The sequence below is a fragment of the Coregonus lavaretus genome (genome assembly GCF_964263955.1).
Source record: "Coregonus lavaretus genome assembly, contig: HAP1_SCAFFOLD_3850, whole genome shotgun sequence".
Classification (NCBI taxonomy): domain Eukaryota; kingdom Metazoa; phylum Chordata; class Actinopteri; order Salmoniformes; family Salmonidae; genus Coregonus; species Coregonus lavaretus.
Genome location: NW_028162529.1, coordinates 1 through 23,445, shown reverse-complemented (window position 1 = coordinate 23,445; position 23,445 = coordinate 1). Strand labels below are relative to the sequence as shown.

The 23,445-nt window shown below is 40.0% G+C and overlaps 1 protein-coding gene across 1 annotated transcript; it reads right to left on the bottom strand.

Annotated features, from left to right (window-relative positions):
• Nucleotides 1-1,541: 1,541 nt before the first annotated feature.
• On the bottom strand, nucleotides 1,542-14,250 carry LOC311119186 (tripartite motif-containing protein 16-like). The gene is made up of 6 exons (XM_084193922.1): nucleotides 13,585-14,250; nucleotides 13,076-13,171; nucleotides 3,537-3,770; nucleotides 3,229-3,388; nucleotides 3,044-3,103; nucleotides 1,542-2,807 (listed from the first exon to the last, which is right to left on the bottom strand). The coding sequence occupies exons 1-6, from the start codon at nucleotides 14,179-14,181 to the stop codon at nucleotides 2,299-2,301; spliced, it is 1,656 nt and encodes a 551-aa protein (XP_084050048.1). The 5' UTR covers nucleotides 14,182-14,250; the 3' UTR covers nucleotides 1,542-2,298.
• Between the last annotated feature and the right edge of the window lie 9,195 nt (nucleotides 14,251-23,445).

Genomic DNA, 23,445 nt, shown 5'->3' with positions numbered 1-23,445 from the left:
ATACTTAATAAGCAGTGCTTGATTGAGTTTGCCTGTTGTAATGGAACCAATAGAAAAGTCCTAAAAGTACAAACATCAAAAACTTTTCTCGTTCAGTTAGTCCCTCCCTGTTTCAGCTAATTATCTTCAGTTTGGTGCCTAGTGAATACGACTCAGGTCTCTATGGAAACATCAATGTAAATTAACCTTAGGTTTTTACTCCTCACTTTCCCTTTCAGGTCTATAGGGTTTTGCTGCCCCCTGCTGGAGACTGGAGCACAAGGCAGTCCCTGGCTTTCTTTGGGCAGCTGGAGGATGAGGCCCTCCTCACCTGTTGTGACGGGTCCAACAAATATCCCCTGGTGAAGGCAGGGTCCTATCTCATCCAACGCTTCAATGACTCTTATGGGAGGCAGTGAGCATTTCCCATGTTAAGCTATGGAATTAATTGTACAGCATTGGATTGGTGTTGGCATGGGGTAGAGGGAGTTTACATATACCAGTCATTTCCTTTTAAATCCATGAAGGGAAGTGGACAAGTTCACACTTAGAAAGGAGATAATAGTTCCACACCTCATGTGTCCTGATAACTACAGGAATGGAACCATATTGAGGTTGGCTGCTTTCTATACGGTTTGATGGGAGAGAGAGAGAGAGACAGAGACAGAGACAGAGACAGAGACAGAGACAGACAGACAGAGAGAGAGAGAGAGAGAGAGAGAGAGAGAGAGAGAGAGAGAGAGAGAGAGAGAGAGAGAGAGAGAGAGAGAGAGAGAGAGAGAGAGAGAGAGAGAGAGAGGACATCAGGTAAAGTTCTGGAGATGAGGGAATATGTGTGCAGAAAGAAACCCTCCAGTATGGTTAACCCCAGTTAGGCCCAGTATGGACTATCAATACAAGTGACCATTTAGAATGTGACCCAGTTCAATGGGTCTTAACAGAACTGGGGGATGTCAGCCATGAAGTTGTCTAAACACAACTGGAATATAATTTGTGATTCATTGTTAATGGATTTTCCATTTTCCATTAGGAACACACAACAACACACAACCAATAAAAACAAAGGGGGAGGAAACCACTAAAGTAATTACCATATTGTCATTTTCTAATGACAGGGAGAAAACATGTAAAATCTAGAAGACTACTTTAGATCAGGTCAAAAGTAGCCTAGTGCACTACGTAAGGAACAGGGTGTCATTTGGGCCAGAGTCAGTAACTCCCCTGTGTATGAATTGTCTCTCTATCTTATCTGTCTTCTATATGATGTTCTCCTCTCCTCCTCTCTTCTCTCCTCTATTCACTCTATTCTATCATCCACACCACATGCCAGCTTCAACACAATCCATTTACAAGTTAAAGACACACCTTGGAATAAATAGCAAAGGAAAACTACTACTAGATGTATTTTTTATTTCCCATCACCATGAATCATATTTAATAACTGAACAGTAGCAGACCTAACTTCATCTGTTCCTGACTCTGGATAGTGGATTAAAAAGACCATCAATCTCCAATGATATTAAAGTACAATTCTGAACATTACTGATATACTGAGTGACAAGTCAAGATATCTGCTGGGTTTTTATTGTTTGGTTAATAGCACCACCTGCTGGACAGGTTTAATGTTGCTTGACTGAGCAGTATGGGAGAATAAAAGATGCCAAACTTAGGGTCGGTTTCCCGGACATCTCCATTGAACATGCTTTTTAGTCTAGGACTAGGCTTCATCTGTGTCCGGGAAACCGGCCCATATAGTTCAATTAGCAAGTAAGTAACACTACCTGTTCCATGATACTGAGGAAAATTACATTGAGACAGAGAACCAATTGAGAAAACATTTCAATGGTTCTGAATGACAACCAACATATATTAACAGCAAACATCATGATTAATGTAAATGTATAAGATTAAAACGTTGCACTTACAAATAATATGAATGCATTGAATTGTAATTCATAACATCTTCTGAAGATCAAATCAATCAAATCATTGTACATAAAAACAGAGCAGAATGAATCATCACATCTAGGGACCATCACCACCAGCATGACTAGTATCTATGTGGACCCTACTACAGTTTAACCAGCTCAGCTATAGACTACACCAGCATGACTAGTATCTATGTGGACCCTACTACAGTTTAACCAGCTCAGCTATAGACTACACCAGCATGACTAGTATCTATGTGGACCCTACTACAGTTTAACCAGCTCAGCTATAGACTACACCAGCATGACTAGTATCTATGTGGACCCTACTACAGTTTAACCAGCTCAGCTATAGACTACACCAGCATGACTAGTATCTATGTGGACCCTACTACAGTTTAACCAGCTCAGCAGTACCAGAGAGCCTAAATCCAGGATAGAGGGGCTGAGTGAATGTGGTCTGGACTCTTTGGAGGAGGGTCATTGTATCAGAGACACTGTAGAAGGACAGAGTACCTGCCTTGTGTTCCAGGTACACTCCTACTCTGGAGGACAGAGGGCCTGATACTTTAGTCTTAACATTATTGTGCCAGAAACAATAACCACCACTAAAGCACACTAAACACCAGGACTTGTCATTCTCTCCAAATGCACCATCTGTCCCTGTTCTGCTGATGTCTTTATATGAGACTGCTGTATCACACCACCCACTCCACTCCACCTCCCAGTAACAGCGTCCAGACAGACCCTCTCTACACAGAACCGTCAAGTAGTTGGTGAATCTGTCTGGATGATCAGGATATGGTTGGACTTGGCCTGTATTGGTCACCTTTCTGTTCCCTTCAGACAGAGAGAGGAGTGTGCGTGCTGTGTTTGGGTCCAGTGTGAGCTGACAGGAATCTGGGAGAAGAGCAGAGCAGAGACCAATGAGGGGAGTTAGAACAATAAGTGAAGTCAGATACTGTATCTACCCTGTCTTTGATTAGAGCACAGCAGAGATCAAATCAGAGAAATATGAGGAGTCAGATAGATACCCAGTCTTTGATTAGATCTACTATTGCTATATATTTCTAGAGGGATTGTTAGGAGTGTCAGTAAAAAGAGACTGTTAGTTACTTCAGAATAAAGAGACTCACATTGTAAGAACTGTTCTCTGGTCTTGGGCTCTGGAGGCAGTACAACATCCACTATATTCACTACAGACACACAAACACATTCACAGAGAGAGGGAATGTTATCATCATACCATATTCCACATGTATATGACTAGTAGGGAACTTTCAATGGTCTAAAGTTGATGTTCTTATTATTTTCAACACACCTGTAGTGGAGATCTTGGTCCATTCTCCTTTAAGGACGTCTTCTAGTTTCTCTCTCAGTTCAGACACAGTCTTACTCACATCTCCAAAGTACTGAAGAGGACAGACAACGATGCTGGGTAAGTCTGAAGATACACTGGTACTGGAGAGAGACTGATAACTCTGGAGAGAGAGAGAGAGAGAGAGAGAGAGAGAGAGGGAGAGAGAGAGAGAGAGAGAGAGAGAGAGAGAGAGGGAGCAGAACCAAATTATTGAGAGTTTCACATTGAGTTTTAATTTCATATCACATGTATCAAGGCAGTTGAGTTACCTGGAGGAAATGGATGTGATCCTCTGTGTGTGAGAGCTGCTCCAGCTCAGTGCTTCTCTTCCTCAGCTCAGCTATCTCCTGCTCCAGTTGCTCCAGGAGTCCTTCAGCTTGACTCACTTGAGCCTTCTCTTGGGCTCTGATCAGCTCCTTCACCTCAGAGCGCCTTCTCTCAATGGAGCGGATCAGCTCAGTAAAGATCTTATCACTGTCCTCCACTGCTGCCTGTGCAGAGCGCTGTTAAGAGAGAGAGAGAGAGAGAGACTTGTCTTACTTTAATGAGCCATCCTCATTACAATAACACCCCCACCCCTAAAAGCACATTGCATGCCACCACAACCTCCACACAATCACATTATCCAGTACCCAACACCACAGTACAATACACCAACCAGCACCACATTCCAACCGTCCATCCAACCCCTCCTCTCCAGCCGTACAGACAGCCCCCCTGAGCGCCCATACCTCCTGAAACATCTCCACACTGTTGATCATTTTGTACAACTCAAACTCAACCCTAAGGCGTCAACAGTAATGGCATTACCCTGGCAACACAGAAAAAACATGATGAACAGTCTGTCATTGCAGAAAACGGACACCCCTCCCCAACTCCCAGGTCAACCCGAGCCAACCAGCTATTGGTGTCCAGGGCTCCATGTAATACCCTCCACTGGACGACCCCTGACCTTTCCAGCACTGGGAACTTATAGAGCACCCTCCACCTATACCCTGCCATGCTCTCAGCCCCCACAACCCCCTGCCACTGATGCCCCTTCACTCCCACTAAGCTCAGAGTGTTAAAAGTCAGTAAGTCCTCCAGACTCTCCTGCCAGTCCCCAGTCTCTGCTGTACCTTGCAGTGGTGGAAACGGTGGTGGCCCCTCCTCAGGCTGCTCCAGCCCTCAGTACTGCAGCATAGAAATCAGAGACCCCTGCTGTATTGAGTCTCTCCTGCCGCATGATGAAGAGCTGCTGATCCAGCCCCAAACCACCAGCCCTCCTCAACAGAGTACATGCTGGTTCCCTCCAGCCCACCTCCGTACGGTACAGAATCCTCTGCGCTGCTTTGAGTCAGAACGCTGCCACCCTGCTCTCCAGGTCCACCAGGCCTTGTCCCCCCTCCTGGACAGGCAGGTACAGCACTGCCGCCCTCAGCCAGTGATGCCCAGACCGGAAAGAAATCACTGGCCAATTTATGCCATAGGGAGGATGCCGCCAAGTTGTTGATGATCAGAACCCTCCCTCTGTATGACACTTGGGAGAGGAGCCACCAAACGTCCTGGTACACAGTACGTTTGGTCCTTCTGTACAATAGAGTCCAGGTGGGACTTCAGTCTGTTAACGAGGACCTTGGCAAAGACCTTATATTCCACACAGAGCAATGCCACAGGCCTCCAGTTCTTTAAGTCGCTCAAATCCCTATTTTGGGCAGGAGAATCAAAGCCGGCGGTCTACAGCTTAGCGACAGCTCCCCCACCCCGACGCACTCACAAAACACACGTCCTGTCCAATAATTCCCCAGAACTTTTTATAAAAATCCACAGGCAGACCGTCTGAGAGACAGCAGCTGAGAGTTTGTGAAAGGCCAGGGAAATGTCAATTTGATTTCTCTGTGACAGAGAGAGTTTGGAAAGGTCTGTGAGCAGAACCTGAGAACACCCAGGATCACAGAGTTCTGCCCTCTATAAATCAGAGTACAACTCCACAGCCGCAGCCTCATCTCCCCACAACAGAAGTTACCCACCCATCAGGCTCCCTCATCTCCTCACAACAGAAGTTACCCACCAATCAGGCTCCCTCATCTCCCCGAAACAGAAGTTACCCACCCATCAGGCTCCCTCATCTCCCCACAACAGAAGTTACCCACCCATCAGGCTCCCTCATCTCCCCACAACAGAAGTTACCCACCCATCAGGCTCCCTCATCTCCCCACAACAGAAGTTACCCACCCATCAGGCTCCCTCATCTCCCCACAACAGAAGTTACCCACCCATCAGGCTCCCTCCTCTCCCCCACAACAGAAGTTACCCACCCATCAGGCTCCCTCCTATCCTGCACTACTCTACTCCTGAGGGAGCCTGATCAGGTTACCCAGCCCATCAGGCTCCCTCCTCTCCCCCACAACAGAAGTTACTCCCCCTTCTGCTGTCCCCACCTCTCCCAAAAGCCTTGGAAGCTTGAGCAAAAAGTGACATCTTGGAAGAGCTTTACATGGAATTTCCAATAGGACACCTGCCTGGGCCCTGGTGAAACAGAGAACTGAGCCCTGTACTAGGTGCAGACACATTTTGGAAAGCAAAGACAAGGTCACTGATTTTGGCTCTAACCACTAACAACCTACCCTTACACACCTCTTTTGCTACCCCTGCACTAAGATTTGTGCCATGGCTCAGCACCTGCGCCCCCTTCCACCAGACCCCCAATACACTTCATTAATCACATCACTGTGTGTCTCTTGCTAAAAAATCACGTTTAAATGTTTTTGTTTGACATATTCCCCCAGTCTCTGCCGCCGTTCATGTTAAGGAAGTCGAACCGTGAAATCTCCATAACAGGTGGGAGGGAAATCACCACAATCAGAAACCAGTAGAGATGCCCATAAAGCCGCCATGCCAGAAAAAAACATCCATTTAAGCAGATTCTGAAGACATGCCCTTAAGAACCCATGACCCATTTTCTCAGCCTATACCGCTTCCTGGGTGAGAGGACACTAAACCCCTCATTCTTCATCACGTGTTGTACTGACCTTACAAACCTTCCAGGATCAATAAAATAAGACTCCAGCAGAACCTTCTTTTTCCCCTTTAGTCTCCATCAGGAACCTAGAAAGTTCTCTCAGCGTATATACTGGGCCCTCAGCCTGACTGTCTGTCAGCTCTGGATCCAATGAGCCGTCTGAAAACGAGACGCCTTGTCCTCCGCTCCCGCAGACTCACCTCCCCCCCTCTTCCTCTTCCTCCTCCTCCATTGGCACGGTACCGTCCTCCTCCTCCCCAGTCTCTTCCCCCCTGCACTTCCCCCCTGATCAGTGCCTCTTCCCCAATGACAGGCAATATTTCCTGGGATGAGCCCACCAAGCCTTCGCCCACCGGAGTCTCTGTTACTACAGAAACCTGCCTCAGCTCATGTAGCCCAGCTGCAACCCTCCCCACCACCGCTTTCTCCACAGCCTGCGCACCACCACTTGGCCATTCACTACTCTCCTCCCTCCTGGTACCACCACCACTTGACCCTGCTCTACTCTCCTCCCTCCTGGTACCACCACCACTTGACCCTGCTCTACTCTCCTCCCTCCTGGTACCACCACCACTTGACCCTGCTCTACTCTCCTCCTTCCTGGTACCACCACCACTTGACCCTGCTCTACTCTCCTCCTTCCTGGTACCACCACCACTTGACCCTGCTCTACTCTCCTCCCTCCTGGTACCACCACCACTTGGCCATGCACTACTCTCCTCCCTCCTGGTACCACCACCACTTGACCCTGCTCTACTCTCCTCCTTCCTGGTACCACCACCACTTGACCCTGCTCTACTCTCCTCCTTCCTGGTACCACCACCACTTGACCCTGCTCTACTCTCCTCCTTCCTGGTACCACCACCACTTGACCCTGCACTACTCTCCTCCTTCCTGGTACCACCACCACTTGACCCTCCTCTACTCTCCTCCTTCCTGGTACCACCACCACTTGACCCTGCTCTACTCCCCTCCTTCCTGGTACCACCACCACTTGACCCTGCTCTACTCTCCTCCTTCCTGGTACCATCACCACTTGACCCTGCTCTACTCTCCTCCTTCCTGGTACCACCACCACTTGACCCTGCTCTACTCTCCTCCTTCCTGGTACCACCACCACTTGACCCTGCTCTACTCTCCTCCTTCCTGGTACCACCACCACTTGACCCTGCTCTACTCTCCTCCCAGCCTCTGCCCCCTGAGTCCTAGTAGGCTGGACAACAGAACAAGTCAAAATGCACTTAAGGCTGTAAAACGGCCAAAGAGCATTGGCTGAGCTGGAACACTAGCCTGAGGCCAAAGTAAATGATTTGAAGCGAACCATCACTGAGCCTCTTCTGACTGGAATGATCCTTAGAATTCAATTTTCCCTAAATGGCACCAAAAAATGTCTACCTTTTTATTTTACCACTACAATCTGTTCTTAGGACGAAACAGAAAAAAATAAGTAATAAATAACAACTGGTGTAGAAAGTAAACATCCACACCTCGATGGTGCCAAGTGTGCTTATATCTGCATTACCAGGAAGTAGGATTTTTAAAAAACTTCTGACTATTTCTGGTCTAGCGATCGATGACAGCAGAGTACACTGCCCAACCTGATGTCATTAGAAAGAGGAGATTATCCTGATTAAAATGGAGTCTGACTTGAAATATACCATTGTGAGATATTTTGTGAAATAAAGAGACATACCTATATTTCCCCTAAAGGAAACAATGGGACGACCTCAGAGCTCCAGGAGTACATGTTGTTTTGGGATGTTTTAACTACCAGCAATACGCTGCCCAAACTTACATCATTAGACATAATAGGTTATCTTGATTAAAATGATGTAGAACTTCAAACCATTAAAATTAATACATATATTTGACATAATTGGTGAAATAGACAGACATGTCCCTATTTCCCAAAACAATGGCAGTCTGAAAGTTCTAAGAGCAGTCTTTTATTTAACCAGCTTACCATTTATCTACGACCATTTGCCTTTTTGTGGATTGTTTACATTTAGTTTACATTTACATGTGAGTCATTTAGCAGACGCTCTTAATCTAGCGGTTAAGAGCGTTGGGCAGTAATCGAAAGGTGGCTGGTTCGAATCCCCGAGCCGACTAGGTGAGAAAACTGTCGATGTACCCTTGTACAGATTTATGCACTTAACCCTAGTCGTTCTGAATAAGAGCGTCTGCTAAATGACTCACATGTAAATGTAAACTAGGCCTCTGTGAAAGCGTGGCAATAACTTATTAACTTTACATTATTCCCCGACAGACTCCTCTGAAGGCAGGCAGGCAGCACACTCCTGAAAACTAACTGCTCAGCAAAGCAAAGGCTCTTTTGAGAGCTACCAGATTTATATATAAAAAAGCTCATTTTCAGTGTGTGTCCAGTGTCTGTTTATATGTTAAGGGGGTGTTACTTTGGCAGATAATGTCACCCATCTAAATATATATATTATTTTTTTAGATAATTAACTAAATGTATGGTGTTTTTGGTTTATGTCAGTTTCATTGTTTGTTATGCTATGAATTGTTATTTTATGGTTGTAAGTGATCAAATGAACTAGAACATTTTATATTTAGCAATTTTGAGCAATTACTACTTTAGTAAGGATACACTTAGTAAGGATATACACTTTATTCAGTACTACTGCAGTTGCTTAATAATTCCAATAGATTGCAGCATAAATGACATTTCAGAAGATTAGTTTAGTTCTCTCCCTGGATACACCACCACTCCACCTCACAGGAAAACTCCTGCCTGAGCTTTTTACTGTCCCTTTCCACACTGCTAACGCAAGAGGAAGGACTGAAAACACATTACTGTGAAGTAATATAATGATGATTCATGTTTATTATTACCTGTTTTTATGCTAATGTTTTAAAATTATACCTCATTACTATAACGATTATCAAAAAGCGCGAACATTAATTCAGTCACCTCTGGTCGACAAAAATGTATTTTTCTAGTACATTCATTGTCAAATTCATCAACCAGCACAGAGCCACTCTGCCTTCTCGAACAAGTAGCCAACTCAACAAGCCCCGCAAAAAGCTTGAGCCGTCAGCGGCAGCGAGCACTCTGCCTTCTAGCACAAGGGAGGAGCATGTTGAGGTACATTTTCTAACCGCGATGGTTGCATGATTTATTGGTGGGCTGGAATATATGAGATATTAAGATGATGTCATAATGCATGTTTACTTGGGTTGAGGTTAGCGCATCTGACTAGTGATTATTTGGCCGGGGTTCAATACCTGCTAGAGTTAATATTTTGTTGCTCTCCCAAAAGCAACACAGGCCTAATACGAGATATATAGCTAACTGTAAAGTAATGAGTGACCTTTTTAGAAAATCATAGGACATAGTCTTTGGTTGCATGCTATTTTATGCTTGTAGCCTATAACTGATGCTTTGTGGTTTTATGCAGCCATCTATTGGAAACATTTAGCAATTAAAAGTTAGTAATTCACGTAAAGACATTGGTGAGGCAGCTGAGAAATAAAGTGTAGTTTTCTTATTAATTCTGGAGATCAGTCTCAAACCTGCCCCACCTATGACATGTCAATTGCTGGACTTTCACATAGAGGTTACTAGGTCACACCCAGTTCACCCCACATTTAAAAAATAAAACAAATGTGTTGTTTATCAAGTGTTCTGCCTTGCAATAATACCTGTAATAAAATGACTAATAAAGGTTACATAGGTTTTATTTAAAAAATAACAATAAATGCTATTTAGTACTATAATGGTATTTACTAACATAAAATTATTACTAAAATAGTTTCTAAACGTGTTCTAGGCTACTCTACCCTAGAATTAGGGTTAGGGGTTAGAGTTAAGGCTAAAATAGGTTATAAGTAGGGTTAGAGTTTCTGTATAGCACTTTGTGACATCTGCTGATGTAAAAAGGACTTTATAAACACATTTGATTGATTGATTGATTGTTAGGTTTAGGGTATTTAAAGCAAAGAAAATGAATAGGTTTATAGCTCTCTTGCTCCTCCCTGTGGCCTTCTGTGGGTACTACATACCTCATTCACGACACTTGCTAGGCTCATTATCTGAGGTGGCAACTGTGTCAGATCTATAAATCAATGAGCTACACCTATCCATTTAGTTTACAACTCAGTGAACCTGCGCAGCATTCGCTCAATTCAATGCCTACCAAATTACAGATTTCGATGCATATCAAATTACCCAGCAGTAATATAGAAACAATAAATGTAAAAAATTGTTAAGGTTATTTCTTAATTGAAAAAATGTATTCTGGCTGTTTAAATCGGCCACATCTAGAAAAAGAGGATGGACATGCGTTTTGTTTAGGTTATACACCTTTTTCTGAAAGAAAATATGATTAACTGCTATGCGCCAACCATACGTAGCACTGTGGGTCACCACAAGGTGTACCCAGGTGAACAGTGAGTTTGCTCACCTAGTAGTCATAACCTTGTTAATAATAAGTTACCTGAGGTAAAGCTACAATGTTAATACGGGCTGGTCTCATTACCAACAATAGTGAAGCTGGCATTGTGACGCAGAACAATGGGCTGGGAATAGAACTTTCATTAGGCGAGTTGGTGCCACAGAGCTCAAAACAACTAATAGGAGCTGGCAGGGTGAAACATGCCCTATTATTTCTAAACTACGGCAAGCATTTGGGACATATGGTAATATTATGAAACTGGGCTCCATGGCGGATGCAATGAAGTAGTTTTATCAGAAAAAGGCGTTCAAAATGTATTGTGTCCAGCCTAGTCCTAGCCCCCGCTGCCGGCTGGTCGCGCTTGTCTGCACTAGCATTATGCCCTACATCCCTACAATAGAAACACCCAAAACTATCTGTGCTAGCAAACTCTGCGTTCCACCCCTCCCCTGCGTAACCTTGAAGTTTGTTAAGAAACAAACACTTGTCTACGAAAAGTTAAATTTTTAACGGATTCCGCTTGGCACCCAGCCGAGAGCACAGGAAAACCACTTTATTTTTAAATTTACCAAAACTATCCAACTACTTGCGGTCTGTTCGTAAGTAATAAACGGAGGCTGGACTATAATATAAATCCATTATACTTTGTGATACAAAATGGGAAAAGGGGAAATTATAATAATACAGAAAAACACCCTTCCAACTAACCCTACACTCATTAAATACCCACTACCCCATTCCACTACTTTGACCCTATCTGCTCCTGCACCATGCCAACGGCCTGGGAGGACGGGACACCACCACTCAACACACTCTGTAACTCTTCTGAAGTCTAATCTTGTATGCCCAAATACTTCTCTTCAGCTGCCACCACAACATCTTTTTTATGTGATTTACATTCCATTTGTGCGGTACAGTTGATAACCATTGCTATGAACGCTAAGAAGCTAACTTTACTAAAGCATATATCACTCGTTGGCCTATCCCTCTGTGCTGGCACAGATCTACTACTCACAGGGATCCTCTCAGGATCTCTCACCCTTGACCCATCCTCTACTTTCTTCACTGCCTCAGCATACGACACCTTCTGCACTACTCTGACTCTAGCCACCTCAACCTGCCTCTCTCGCACCGGACACTTCAGATCCCCAGCAACATGGGCATCCCTACAGTTGACACACACAACTTTATCCACCGAAACTACACAATCCTCTATCCCATGCCCTCCTGCACACTTCCCACATCTTGGAATCTCCCTCCTACAAACTGCTGCAACATGACCATAAACGTTGCACCTGAATCAGTGCAGTGCATTCAGCACAAAAGCTCTAACAGGATAACTGATATATCCTACCATGACTTTGTCGGGTAAAGACTCAAAACTCAAAAGGACTGACAGTGACTCCTCTGTTTCACCACGCTCACCACCGGGTCTGTGTTGCACCAAACGGCGGGAATCACAAACACCAGCAGTCTTCAACCTTAATTGCTCCACTTCTACACTTAACGCTATCCCAGAAATCACTCCTTTCAATGGTGTCCTGTTCCTAAGAGCAAAGCAAGAAACAGATCTTGACCCAAGTTGCGTGACACGGAGCGCCCACTCCCTCTGGTCAGAAGAAACACAAACAAATATCACAAGTCCACTACAGGTTACCTTCACTGATTCAACTGCACCCAACTCCTTTCCCACCCACCCTGAAACTACAAATGAATCTGCCAAAAGGTATGGATCCACTTTCTCCTACAATGTAACTCCTACTGCACCAGATTCTTCTTTATCATGTCCATTGATGCCAGGCTCTGGTTCTGAGCTCTTCACCACACCTTCTACCTCACTTAACTCTCCCTCATTCATTTCCATTTCACCTCCAGAACTCGGTCTGACTCACTCTGTTTTCACTTGAATTATAACATTTGATTTTTATTTTTATTTATTTTTATGTCTCTATTCCTTTGAAACTTTTGTGAGTGTAACGTTTACTGTTATTTTCTGATTTGTTTATTATTTATTTCACTTGCTTTGGTAATGTAACACATGTTTCCAATGCCAATAAAGCCCATTTAATTGAATCGAGAGAGAGAGCTCCCTGTTAATGTATAGCAGACATGAGTCGCTCATGGTTACTCATGGTTATGTGAAGAGGTAGAGCCGCTTGCGACTTTAAATCAGTCAGAACAATAGGGAATGTCCTTTTGGTCAAGATGATGGTTTCTCCGGCAGTAGACCCGGGTTCATAACCAGTCAGTTATATTAAGCAGTCTATTCTCTGACAGGGGTCCAGACAGCCTGTTCCCAACAGTGGGATTGGATAGGGGCCCCTCTCTCTCTCTGACTGGAGTAGAGAAGTGAAATGTTGTGTCTCCTTTGGTCAACAATACTCACCTTGAGACACTCCACAGCCTGTTGGAGCTCCTTCCGCTCCTTCTCTCTCTCCTGGAATCTCTGCTGGACTTTCTGCTGACTCATCCCCAGCTGCATCTGTGGAGAATCACTCTTCAATGAGCTATCAAGCTTTATTTGTCCAGTAGATCAATAGTATAGTAATGGGACATAGGGCCCATAGAAGTTAGGGATTAAAATGTTGAGGAAATGTCTGTGTAAAATTATATTATTATATTGTTATGTGAATGATTATAGTTTTAACAGTGCACAAAACAGGGGAGCTGATTGGGTGTTTGATAACGAATGATAATGGTGTTTGACTTTAGAAAATGGTGATACATTTGGAGAATCTAGGTTAGCATATCTATATAATCAAGGTTTGTGTTCATATTTGTTCTGCCGTGGATCGATATCATTTGAATGATCTCATATTCAAACAGCCTTAGCTCCTACTGTATCTTTAATTATTTGTTTATCAGACAGTCACCAACAAGAAGTTCTGGTATTACCTGTTTCTCAGTCCTCTCTGCTGCAGCTGACACTGTATCATGGCCTTTATGTTCATCCATCACACACAGCAGACAGATACACTGCTGATCGGTACGACAGAAAACGTCCAGCAGTTTGTCATGATGAGAGCAGATCTTCTCCTGTAGTTGTGCGGTGGCTTTGACCAGCTTGTGCTTCTTGAAACCAGGAAATTCATAGTGAGGTTGGAGGTGAGTCTCACAGTAAGAGGCCAGACACACCAGACAGGACATGAGGGCTTTCTGCTTTCTGGTCCCAGTGCAGAAATCACACGCCACATCTCCAGGTCCAGCATAGCACAGAGCAGGAGGGGGAGCAGCCTGGAGTCCTGTCTTCTTCAGTTTCTCCACCAACTCAGCCAACATGTTATTTTTCCTCAGATTAGGCCTTGGAGTGAAGGTCTCTCTGCACTGAGGACAGCTATAGACCCCTTTCAGAACATCCTGATCCCAGCAGCCCTCAATACAGCTTCTACAGTAACTGTGTCCACAGGGGATGGTGACCGGCTCCTTCAGTAGATCCAGACAGACAGAACAACAGAACTGGTCCTGGTCCAGCAGATCTCCGTGCATAGCCATTTGGACGGTTGTTCACTCTCACACAGACAGACGACACAGAGACTCAGATCAGTTTCGTTTCCTCAGAAGAGAGTTTGTGGAGGGGGAGGGACTTCCTGGTTCTGCCAGAGGGGTGGGGTTAGAGGGAGGGAGGGGTTAGAGGGAGGGAGAGAGAGAGAGAGAGAGAGAGAGAGAGAGAGAGAGAGAGAGAGAGAGAGAGAGAGAGAGAGAGAGAGAGAGAGAGAGAGAGAGAGAGAGAGAGAGAGAGAGAGAGAGAGAGAGAGAGAGAGAGAGAGAGAGAGAGAGAGTGAGAACTGTCCACAATGTTAATAGAGACAAAGATTTGTGTTCCTAGGTTAGGGCCCTTAATATGGAATAAATTAAATAGAGTGGTTAGAATATATAAAGGGTAACAGTTTCTATGAAGTACATATGTATAATGCTTTTAATGAATTGTGTAATGCCTTAAACCTATGTGCTATGACAGCGTCCATAATAACTAATATGTGGTTGTAAAACTGTACAATGTGTCATAGATAATTAGCTACAATGGGGGAGGGGGGACTTGAAATGAATACAATGTACTGCAGCTGAAATGAATACCGTATGTATTGACTGATCATTGAGAATGATGTAACACTTTACATTACAGTGTGTTTATTGGTGTGTAATTATTCCTGTTAGTCCAGTGGTGTAAAAGTACTGTGATGCCTCATTCTTCCACTGTACTAGCAGCAGTAACCCTAGCCAGTAATAAGGCTACTGTAATGGAAAGTGTTACAGGAAATATAAAGGAAGGATTTATACATGTCATCTATGATATACTCTATGTAATGATATGTCTATGTCTTCTATATGGTGTTCTATACTGTATGTAATGATATGTCTATGTCTTCTATATGGTGTTCTATACTGTATGTAATGATATGTCTATGTCTTCTATATGGTGTTCTATACTGTATGTAATGATATGTCTATGTCTTCTATATGGTGTTCTATACTGTATGTAATGATATGTCTATGTCTTCTATATGGTGTTCTATACTGTATGTAATGATATGTCTATGTCTTCTATATGGTATTCTATACTGTATGTAATGATATGTCTATGTCTTCTATATGGTGTTCTATACTGTATGTAATGATATGTCTATGTCTTCTATATGGTGTTCTATACTGTATGTAATGATATGTCTATGTCTTCTATATGGTGTTCTATACTGTATGTAATGATATGTCTATGTCTTCTATATGGTGTTCTATACTGTATGTAATGATATGTCTATGTCTTCTAGATGGTGTTCTATACTGTATGTAATGATATGTCTATGTCTTCTAGATGGTGTTCTATACTCTATGTAATGATATGTCTATGTCTTCTAGATGGTGTTCTATACTGTATGTAATGATATGTCTATGTCTTCTAGATGGTGTTCTATACTGTATGTAATGATATGTCTATGTCTTCTATATGGTGTTCTATACTGTATGTAATGATATGTCTATGTCTTCTAGATGGTGTTAGATACTGTATGTAATGATATGTCTATGTCTTCTAGATGGTGTTTTATACTGTATGTAATGATATGTCTATGTCTTCTAGATGGTGTTCTATACTGTATGTAATGATATGTCTATGTCTTCTAGATGGTGTACTATACTGTATGTAATGATATGTCTATGTCTTCTAGATGGTGTTCTATACTGTATGTAATGATATGTCTATGTCTTCTATATGGTGTTCTATACTGTATGTAATGATACGTCTATGTCTTCTATATGGTGTTCTATACTGTATGTAATGATATGTCTATGTCTTCTAGATGGTGTTCTATACTGTATGTAATGATATGTCTATGTCTTCTATATAGTGTTCTATACTGTATGTAATGATATGTCTATGTCTTCTGGATGGTGTTCTATACTGTATGTAATGATATGTCTATGTCTTCTAGATGGTGTTCTATACTGTATGTAATGATATGTCTATTTCTTCTAGATGGTGTTCTATACTGTATGCAATGATATATCTATGTCTTCTATATGGTGTTCTATACTGTATGTAATGATATGTCTATGTCTTCTATATGGTGTTCTATACTGTATGTAATGATATGTCTGTCTTCTATATGGTGTTCTATACTGTATGTAAGGATATGTCTATGTCTTCTATATGGTGTTCTATACTGTATGTAATGATATGTCTATGTCTTCTATATGGTGTTCTATACTGTATGTAATGATATGTCTATGTCTTCTATATGGTGTTCTATACTCTATGTAATGATATGTCTATGTCTTCTATATGGTGTTCTATACTCTATGTAATGATATGTCTATGTCTTCTAGATGGTGTTCTATACTGTATGTAATGATATGTCTATGTCTTCTATATGGTGTTATATACTGTATGTAATGATATGTCTATGTCTTCTAGATGGTGTTCTATACTGTATGTAATGATATGTCTATGTCTTCTATATGGTGTTCTATACTGTATGTAATGATATGACTATGTCTTCTATATGGTTTTCTATACTGTATGTAATGATATGTCTATTTCTTCTAGATGGTGTTCTATACTGTATGTAATGATATGTCTATGTCTTCTAGATGGTGTTCTATACTGTATGTAATGATATGTCTATGTCTTCTAGATGGTGTTCTATACTGTATGTATTGATATGTCTATGTCTTCTAGATGGTGTTCTATACTGTATGTATTGATATGTCTATGTCTTCTAGATGGTGTTCTATACTGTATGTAATGATATGTCTATGTCTTCTATATGGTGTTCTATACTGTATGTAATGATATGTCTATGTCTTCTAGATGGTGTTCTATACTCTATGTAATGATATGTCTATGTCTTCTAGATGGTGTTCTATACTGTATGTAATGATATGTCTATGTCTTCTATATGGTGTTCTATACTGTATGTAATGATATGTCTATGTCTTCTAGATGGTGTTCTATACTGTATGTAATGATATGTCTATGTCTTCTAGATGGTGTTCTATACTGTATGCAATGATATGTCTATGTCTTCTATATGGTGTTCTATACTGTATGTAATGATATGTCTATGTCTTCTATATGGTGTTCTATACTGTATGTAATGATATGTCTATGTCTTCTATATGGTGTTCTATACTGTATGTAATGATATGTCTATGTCTTCTATATGGTGTTCTATACTGTATGTAATGATATGTCTATGTCTTCTATATGGTGTTCTATACTGTATGTAATGATATGTCTATGTCTTCTATATGGTGTTCTATACTGTATGTAATGATATGTCTATGTCTTCTATATGGTGTTCTATACTCAATGTAATGATATGTCTATGTCTTCTAGATGGTGTTCTATACTGTATGTAATGATATGTCAATGTCTTCTAGATGGTGTTCTATACTGTATGTAATGATATGTCTATGTCTTCTATATGGTGTTCTATACTCTATGTAATGATATGTCTATGTCTTCTAGATGGTGTTCTATACTCTATGTAATGATATGTCTATGTCTTCTAGATGGTGTTCTATACTGTATGTAATGATATGTCAATGTCTTCTAGATGGTGTTCTATACTGTATGCAATGATATGTCTATGTCTTCTATATGGTGTTCTATACTCTATGTAATGATATGTCTATGTCTTCTATATGGTGTTCTATACTGTATGTAATGATATGTCTATGTCTTCTAGATGGTGTTCTATACTGTATGTAATGATATGTCTATGTCTTCTTGATGGTGTTCTATACTGTATGTAATGATATGTCTATGTCTTCTAGATGGTGTTCTATACTGTATGTAATGATATGTCTATGTCTTCTATATGGTGTTCTATACTGTATGTAATGATATGTCTATGTCTTCTAGATGGTGTTCTATACTGTATGTAATGATATGTCTATGTCTTCTATATGGTGTTCTATACTGTATGTAATGATATGTCTATGTCTTCTAGATGGTGTTCTATACTGTATGTAATGATATGTCTATGTCTTCTAGATGGTGTTCTATACTGTATGTAATGATATGTCTATGTCTTCTATATGGTGTTATATACTGTATGTAATGATATGTCTATGTCTTCTAGATGGTGTTCTATACTGTATGTAATGATATGACTATGTCTTCTATATGGTTTTCTATACTGTATGTAATGATATGTCTATTTCTTCTAGATGGTGTTCTATACTGTATGTAATGATATGTCTATGTCTTCTAGATGGTGTTCTATACTGTATGTAATGATATGTCTATGTCTTCTAGATGGTGTTCTATACTGTATGTATTGATATGTCTATGTCTTCTAGATGGTGTTCTATACTGTATGTAATGATATGTCTATGTCTTCTATATGGTGTTCTATACTGTATGTAATGATATGTCTATGTCTTCTAGATGGTGTTCTATACTCTATGTAATGATATGTCTATGTCTTCTATATGGTGTTCTATACTGTATGTAATGATATGTCTATGTCTTCTAGATGGTGTTCTATACTGTATGTAATGATATGTCTATGTCTTCTATATGGTGTTCTATACTGTATGTAATGATATGTCTATGTCTTCTAGATGGTGTTCTATACTGTATGTAATGATATGTCTATGTCTTCTAGATGGTGTTCTATACTGTATGCAATGATATGTCTATGTCTTCTATATGGTGTTCTATACTGTATGTAATGATATGTCTATGTCTTCTATATGGTGTTCTATACTGTATGTAATGATATGTCTATGTCTTCTATATGGTGTTCTATACTGTATGTAATGATATGTCTATGTCTTCTATATGGTGTTCTATACTGTATGTAATGATATGTCTATGTCTTCTATATGGTGTTCTATACTGTATGTAATGATATGTCTATGTCTTCTATATGGTGTTCTATACTGTATGTAATGATATGTCTATGTCTTCTATATGGTGTTCTATACTCAATGTAATGATATGTCTATGTCTTCTAGATGGTGTTCTATACTGTATGTAATGATATGTCAATGTCTTCTAGATGGTGTTCTATACTGTATGTAATGATATGTCTATGTCTTCTATATGGTGTTCTATACTCTATGTAATGATATGTCTATGTCTTCTAGATGGTGTTCTATACTCTATGTAATGATATGTCTATGTCTTCTAGATGGTGTTCTATACTGTATGTAATGATATGTCAATGTCTTCTAGATGGTGTTCTATACTGTATGCAATGATATGTCTATGTCTTCTATATGGTGTTCTATACTCTATGTAATGATATGTCTATGTCTTCTATATGGTGTTCTATACTGTATGTAATGATATGTCTATGTCTTCTAGATGGTGTTCTATACTGTATGTAATGATATGTCTATGTCTTCTTGGCGGTGTTCTATACTGTATGTAATGATATGTCTATGTCTTCTAGATGGTGTTCTATACTGTATGTAATGATATGTCTATGTCTTCTTGATGGTGTTCTATACTGTATGTAATGATATGTCTATGTCTTCTAGATGGTGTTCTATACTGTATGTAATGATATGTCTATGTCTTCTATATGGTGTTCTATACTGTATGTAATGATATGTCTATGTCTTCTAGATGGTGTTCTATACTGTATGTAATGATATGTCTATGTCTTCTATATGGTGTTCTATACTGTATGTAATGATATGTCTATGTCTTCTAGATGGTGTTCTATACTGTATGTAATGATATGTCTATGTCTTCTAGATGGTGTTCTATACTGTATGTAATGATATGTCTATGTCTTCTATATGGTGTTATATACTGTATGTAATGATATGTCTATGTCTTCTAGATGGTGTTCTATACTGTATGTAATGATATGACTATGTCTTCTATATGGTTTTCTATACTGTATTTAATGATATGTCTATTTCTTCTAGATGGTGTTCTATACTGTATGTAATGATATGTCTATGTCTTCTAGATGGTGTTCTATACTGTATGTAATGATATGTCTATGTCTTCTAGATGGTGTTCTATACTGTATGTATTGATATGTCTATGTCTTCTAGATGGTGTTCTATACTGTATGTAATGATATGTCTATGTCTTCTATATGGTGTTCTATACTGTATGTAATGATATGTCTATGTCTTCTAGATGGTGTTCTATACTCTATGTAATGATATGTCTATGTCTTCTATATGGTGTTCTATACTGTATGTAATGATATGTCTATGTCTTCTAGATGGTGTTCTATACTGTATGTAATGATATGTCTATGTCTTCTATATGGTGTTCTATACTGTATGTAATGATATGTCTATGTCTTCTAGATGGTGTTCTATACTGTATGTAATGATATGTCTATGTCTTCTAGATGGTGTTCTATACTGTATGCAATGATATGTCTATGTCTTCTATATGGTGTTCTATACTGTATGTAATGATATGTCTATGTCTTCTATATGGTGTTCTATACTGTATGTAATGATATGTCTATGTCTTCTATATGGTGTTCTATACTGTATGTAATGATATGTCTATGTCTTCTATATGGTGTTCTATACTGTATGTAATGATATGTCTATGTCTTCTATATGGTGTTCTATACTGTATGTAATGATATGTCTATGTCTTCTATATGGTGTTCTATACTGTATGTAATGATATGTCTATGTCTTCTATATGGTGTTCTATACTCAATGTAATGATATGTCTATGTCTTCTAGATGGTGTTCTATACTGTATGTAATGATATGTCAATGTCTTCTAGATGGTGTTCTATACTGTATGTAATGATATGTCTATGTCTTCTATATGGTGTTCTATACTCTATGTAATGATATGTCTATGTCTTCTAGATGGTGTTCTATACTCTATGTAATGATATGTCTATGTCTTCTAGATGGTGTTCTATACTGTATGTAATGATATGTCAATGTCTTCTAGATGGTGTTCTATACTGTATGCAATGATATGTCTATGTCTTCTATATGGTGTTCTATACTCTATGTAATGATATGTCTATGTCTTCTATATGGTGTTCTATACTGTATGTAATGATATGTCTATGTCTTCTAGATGGTGTTCTATACTGTATGTAATGATATGTCTATGTCTTCTTGATGGTGTTCTATACTGTATGTAATGATATGTCTATGTCTTCTAGATGGTGTTCTATACTGTATGTAATGATATGTCTATGTCTTCTATATGGTGTTCTATACTGTATGTAATGATATGTCTATGTCTTCTAGATGGTGTTCTATACTGTATGTAATGATATGTCTATGTCTTCTATATGGTGTTCTATACTGTATGTAATGATATGTCTATGTCTTCTAGATGGTGTTCTATACTGTATGTAATGATATGTCTATGTCTTCTATATGGTGTTCTATACTGTATGTAATGATATGTCTATGTCTTCTATATGGTGTTCTATACTGTATGTAATGATATGTCTATGTCTTCTAGATGGTGTTCTATACTGTATGTAATGATATGTCTATGTCTTCTATATGGTGTTCTATACTGTATGTAATGATATGTCTATGTCTTCTAGATGGTGTTCTATACTGTATGTAATGATATGTCTATGTCTTCTATATGGTGTTCTATACTGTATGTAATGATATGTCTATGTCTTCTAGATGGTGTTCTATACTGTATGTAATGATATGTCTATGTCTTCTATATGGTGTTCTATACTGTATGTAATGATATGTCTATGTCTTCTATATGGTGTTCTATACTGTATGTAATGATATGTCTATGTCTTCTAGATGGTGTTCTATACTGTATGTAATGATATGTCTATGTCTTCTATATGGTGTTCTAAACTCTATGTAATGATATGTCTATGTCTTCTATATGGTGTTCTATACTGTAGGTAATGATATGTCTATGTCTTCTATATGGCGTTCTATACTGTATGTAATGATATGTCTATGACTTCTATATGGTGTTCTATACTGAGCTTTCTTTCCTTTTTAAATCACTCCAGGCAATATGTAATACAAATCTGATTTGGTTGCAATGCTGGGAAGAACTACACCACAGTAGATCCACGTTGCCTTTCAACTTTTTTCAAATAGGAAAACCAGGTTTTTATCCGTTTGTTTTTTTATAAAGCTAGAAAAAAATATATGTAAAAAAAAATAAAAAATATGAAGAAAATATGCATCACTAACTGTAAGTTGCTCTGGATAAGAGTGTCTGCTAAATGACTACCCAAAAAAAATATATATTTTTTTTTCATAAATATGAAAATGAAAAAAAGACGACTACCAGGTGAACGCATAACTTACCACGTGCCCGTAGCCAAACACGTCTTTAAATGACCAGTGGGGTCGAATCCGGGTGGGGGGGTGTGATAACTGCCTGAATGGAGGTGAAGCTTCACTTAATCTACTTTGAAGCAGAGAAAAAACCGTAATGTTGGAGAAGCTGACTTAATCTACTTTGAAGCAGGAAAAAAAATATGAAAAATTATTTTTTCAAAAATATGAAAATGAAAAAAAAGAAGACATGGGGGCGTGCGGGACGCACTCGCTAAGCGGACCGGCACATTGAACGCGGGTCGGCGACTCCCCGCTTGCCAGGAGCCCTCCGAAAACGTGGACGGATCCTGCCGAGTAAGAAATGATACTCGGGAGGAGACAGAGAGAGGGAGAGGGGACTCTCTCCAATCCCACTGACCTCACTGTTGGGTACATGCTGTCTGGACATTAAAACAGACCCAGTTGCTAGGTCAACCAAGCATAGACAGATAAGATAGAGAGACAATTCATACCCAGGGGAGTTACTGACTCTGGCCCAAATGACACCCTGTTCCCTACGTAGTGCACTAGGCTACTTCTGATCAGATCTAAAGTAGTGCACTACATAGGGAATAGGGTGGAGATTTGCTCACTGTCATTAGAATGAAGATTTCCATACAGGAGTTACTGTCTCTGTCCCAAATCTCTCCCTGTTCCCTGCGTAGTGCACTAGGCTTCTTCTGACCAGATCTAAAGTAGTCTTCTAGATTTTACATGTTTTCTCCCTGTCGTTAGAAAATGACAATATGGTAATGACTTTAGTGGTTTCCTCCCCCTTTGTTTTTATTGGTTGTGTGTTATGTGTGTTGTTGTGTTAGGTTTTCCCCCTGTGTTCCTAATGGAAAATCCATTAACAATGAATCACAAACAAATTATATTCCAGTTGTGTTTAGACAACTTCATGGCTGACATCCCCCAGTTCTGTTAAGACCCATTGAACTGGGTCACATTCTAAATGGTCACTTGTATTGATAGTCCATACTGGGC

Coding starts and splice junctions, on each gene's coding strand:
- LOC311119186 (XM_084193922.1), bottom strand. CDS start 14,181: ATGGCTATGCACGGAGATCTGCTGGACCAGGACCAGTTCTGTTGTTCT. Junction 3,389..3,536: donor ATCACATCCATTTCCTCCAG/GTAACTCAACTG, acceptor CTCTCTCTCCAG/AGTTATCAGTCTCTCTCCAG. Junction 2,808..3,043: donor CAGAGAACAGTTCTTACAAT/GTGAGTCTCTTT, acceptor CTCTTCTCCCAG/ATTCCTGTCAGCTCACACTG.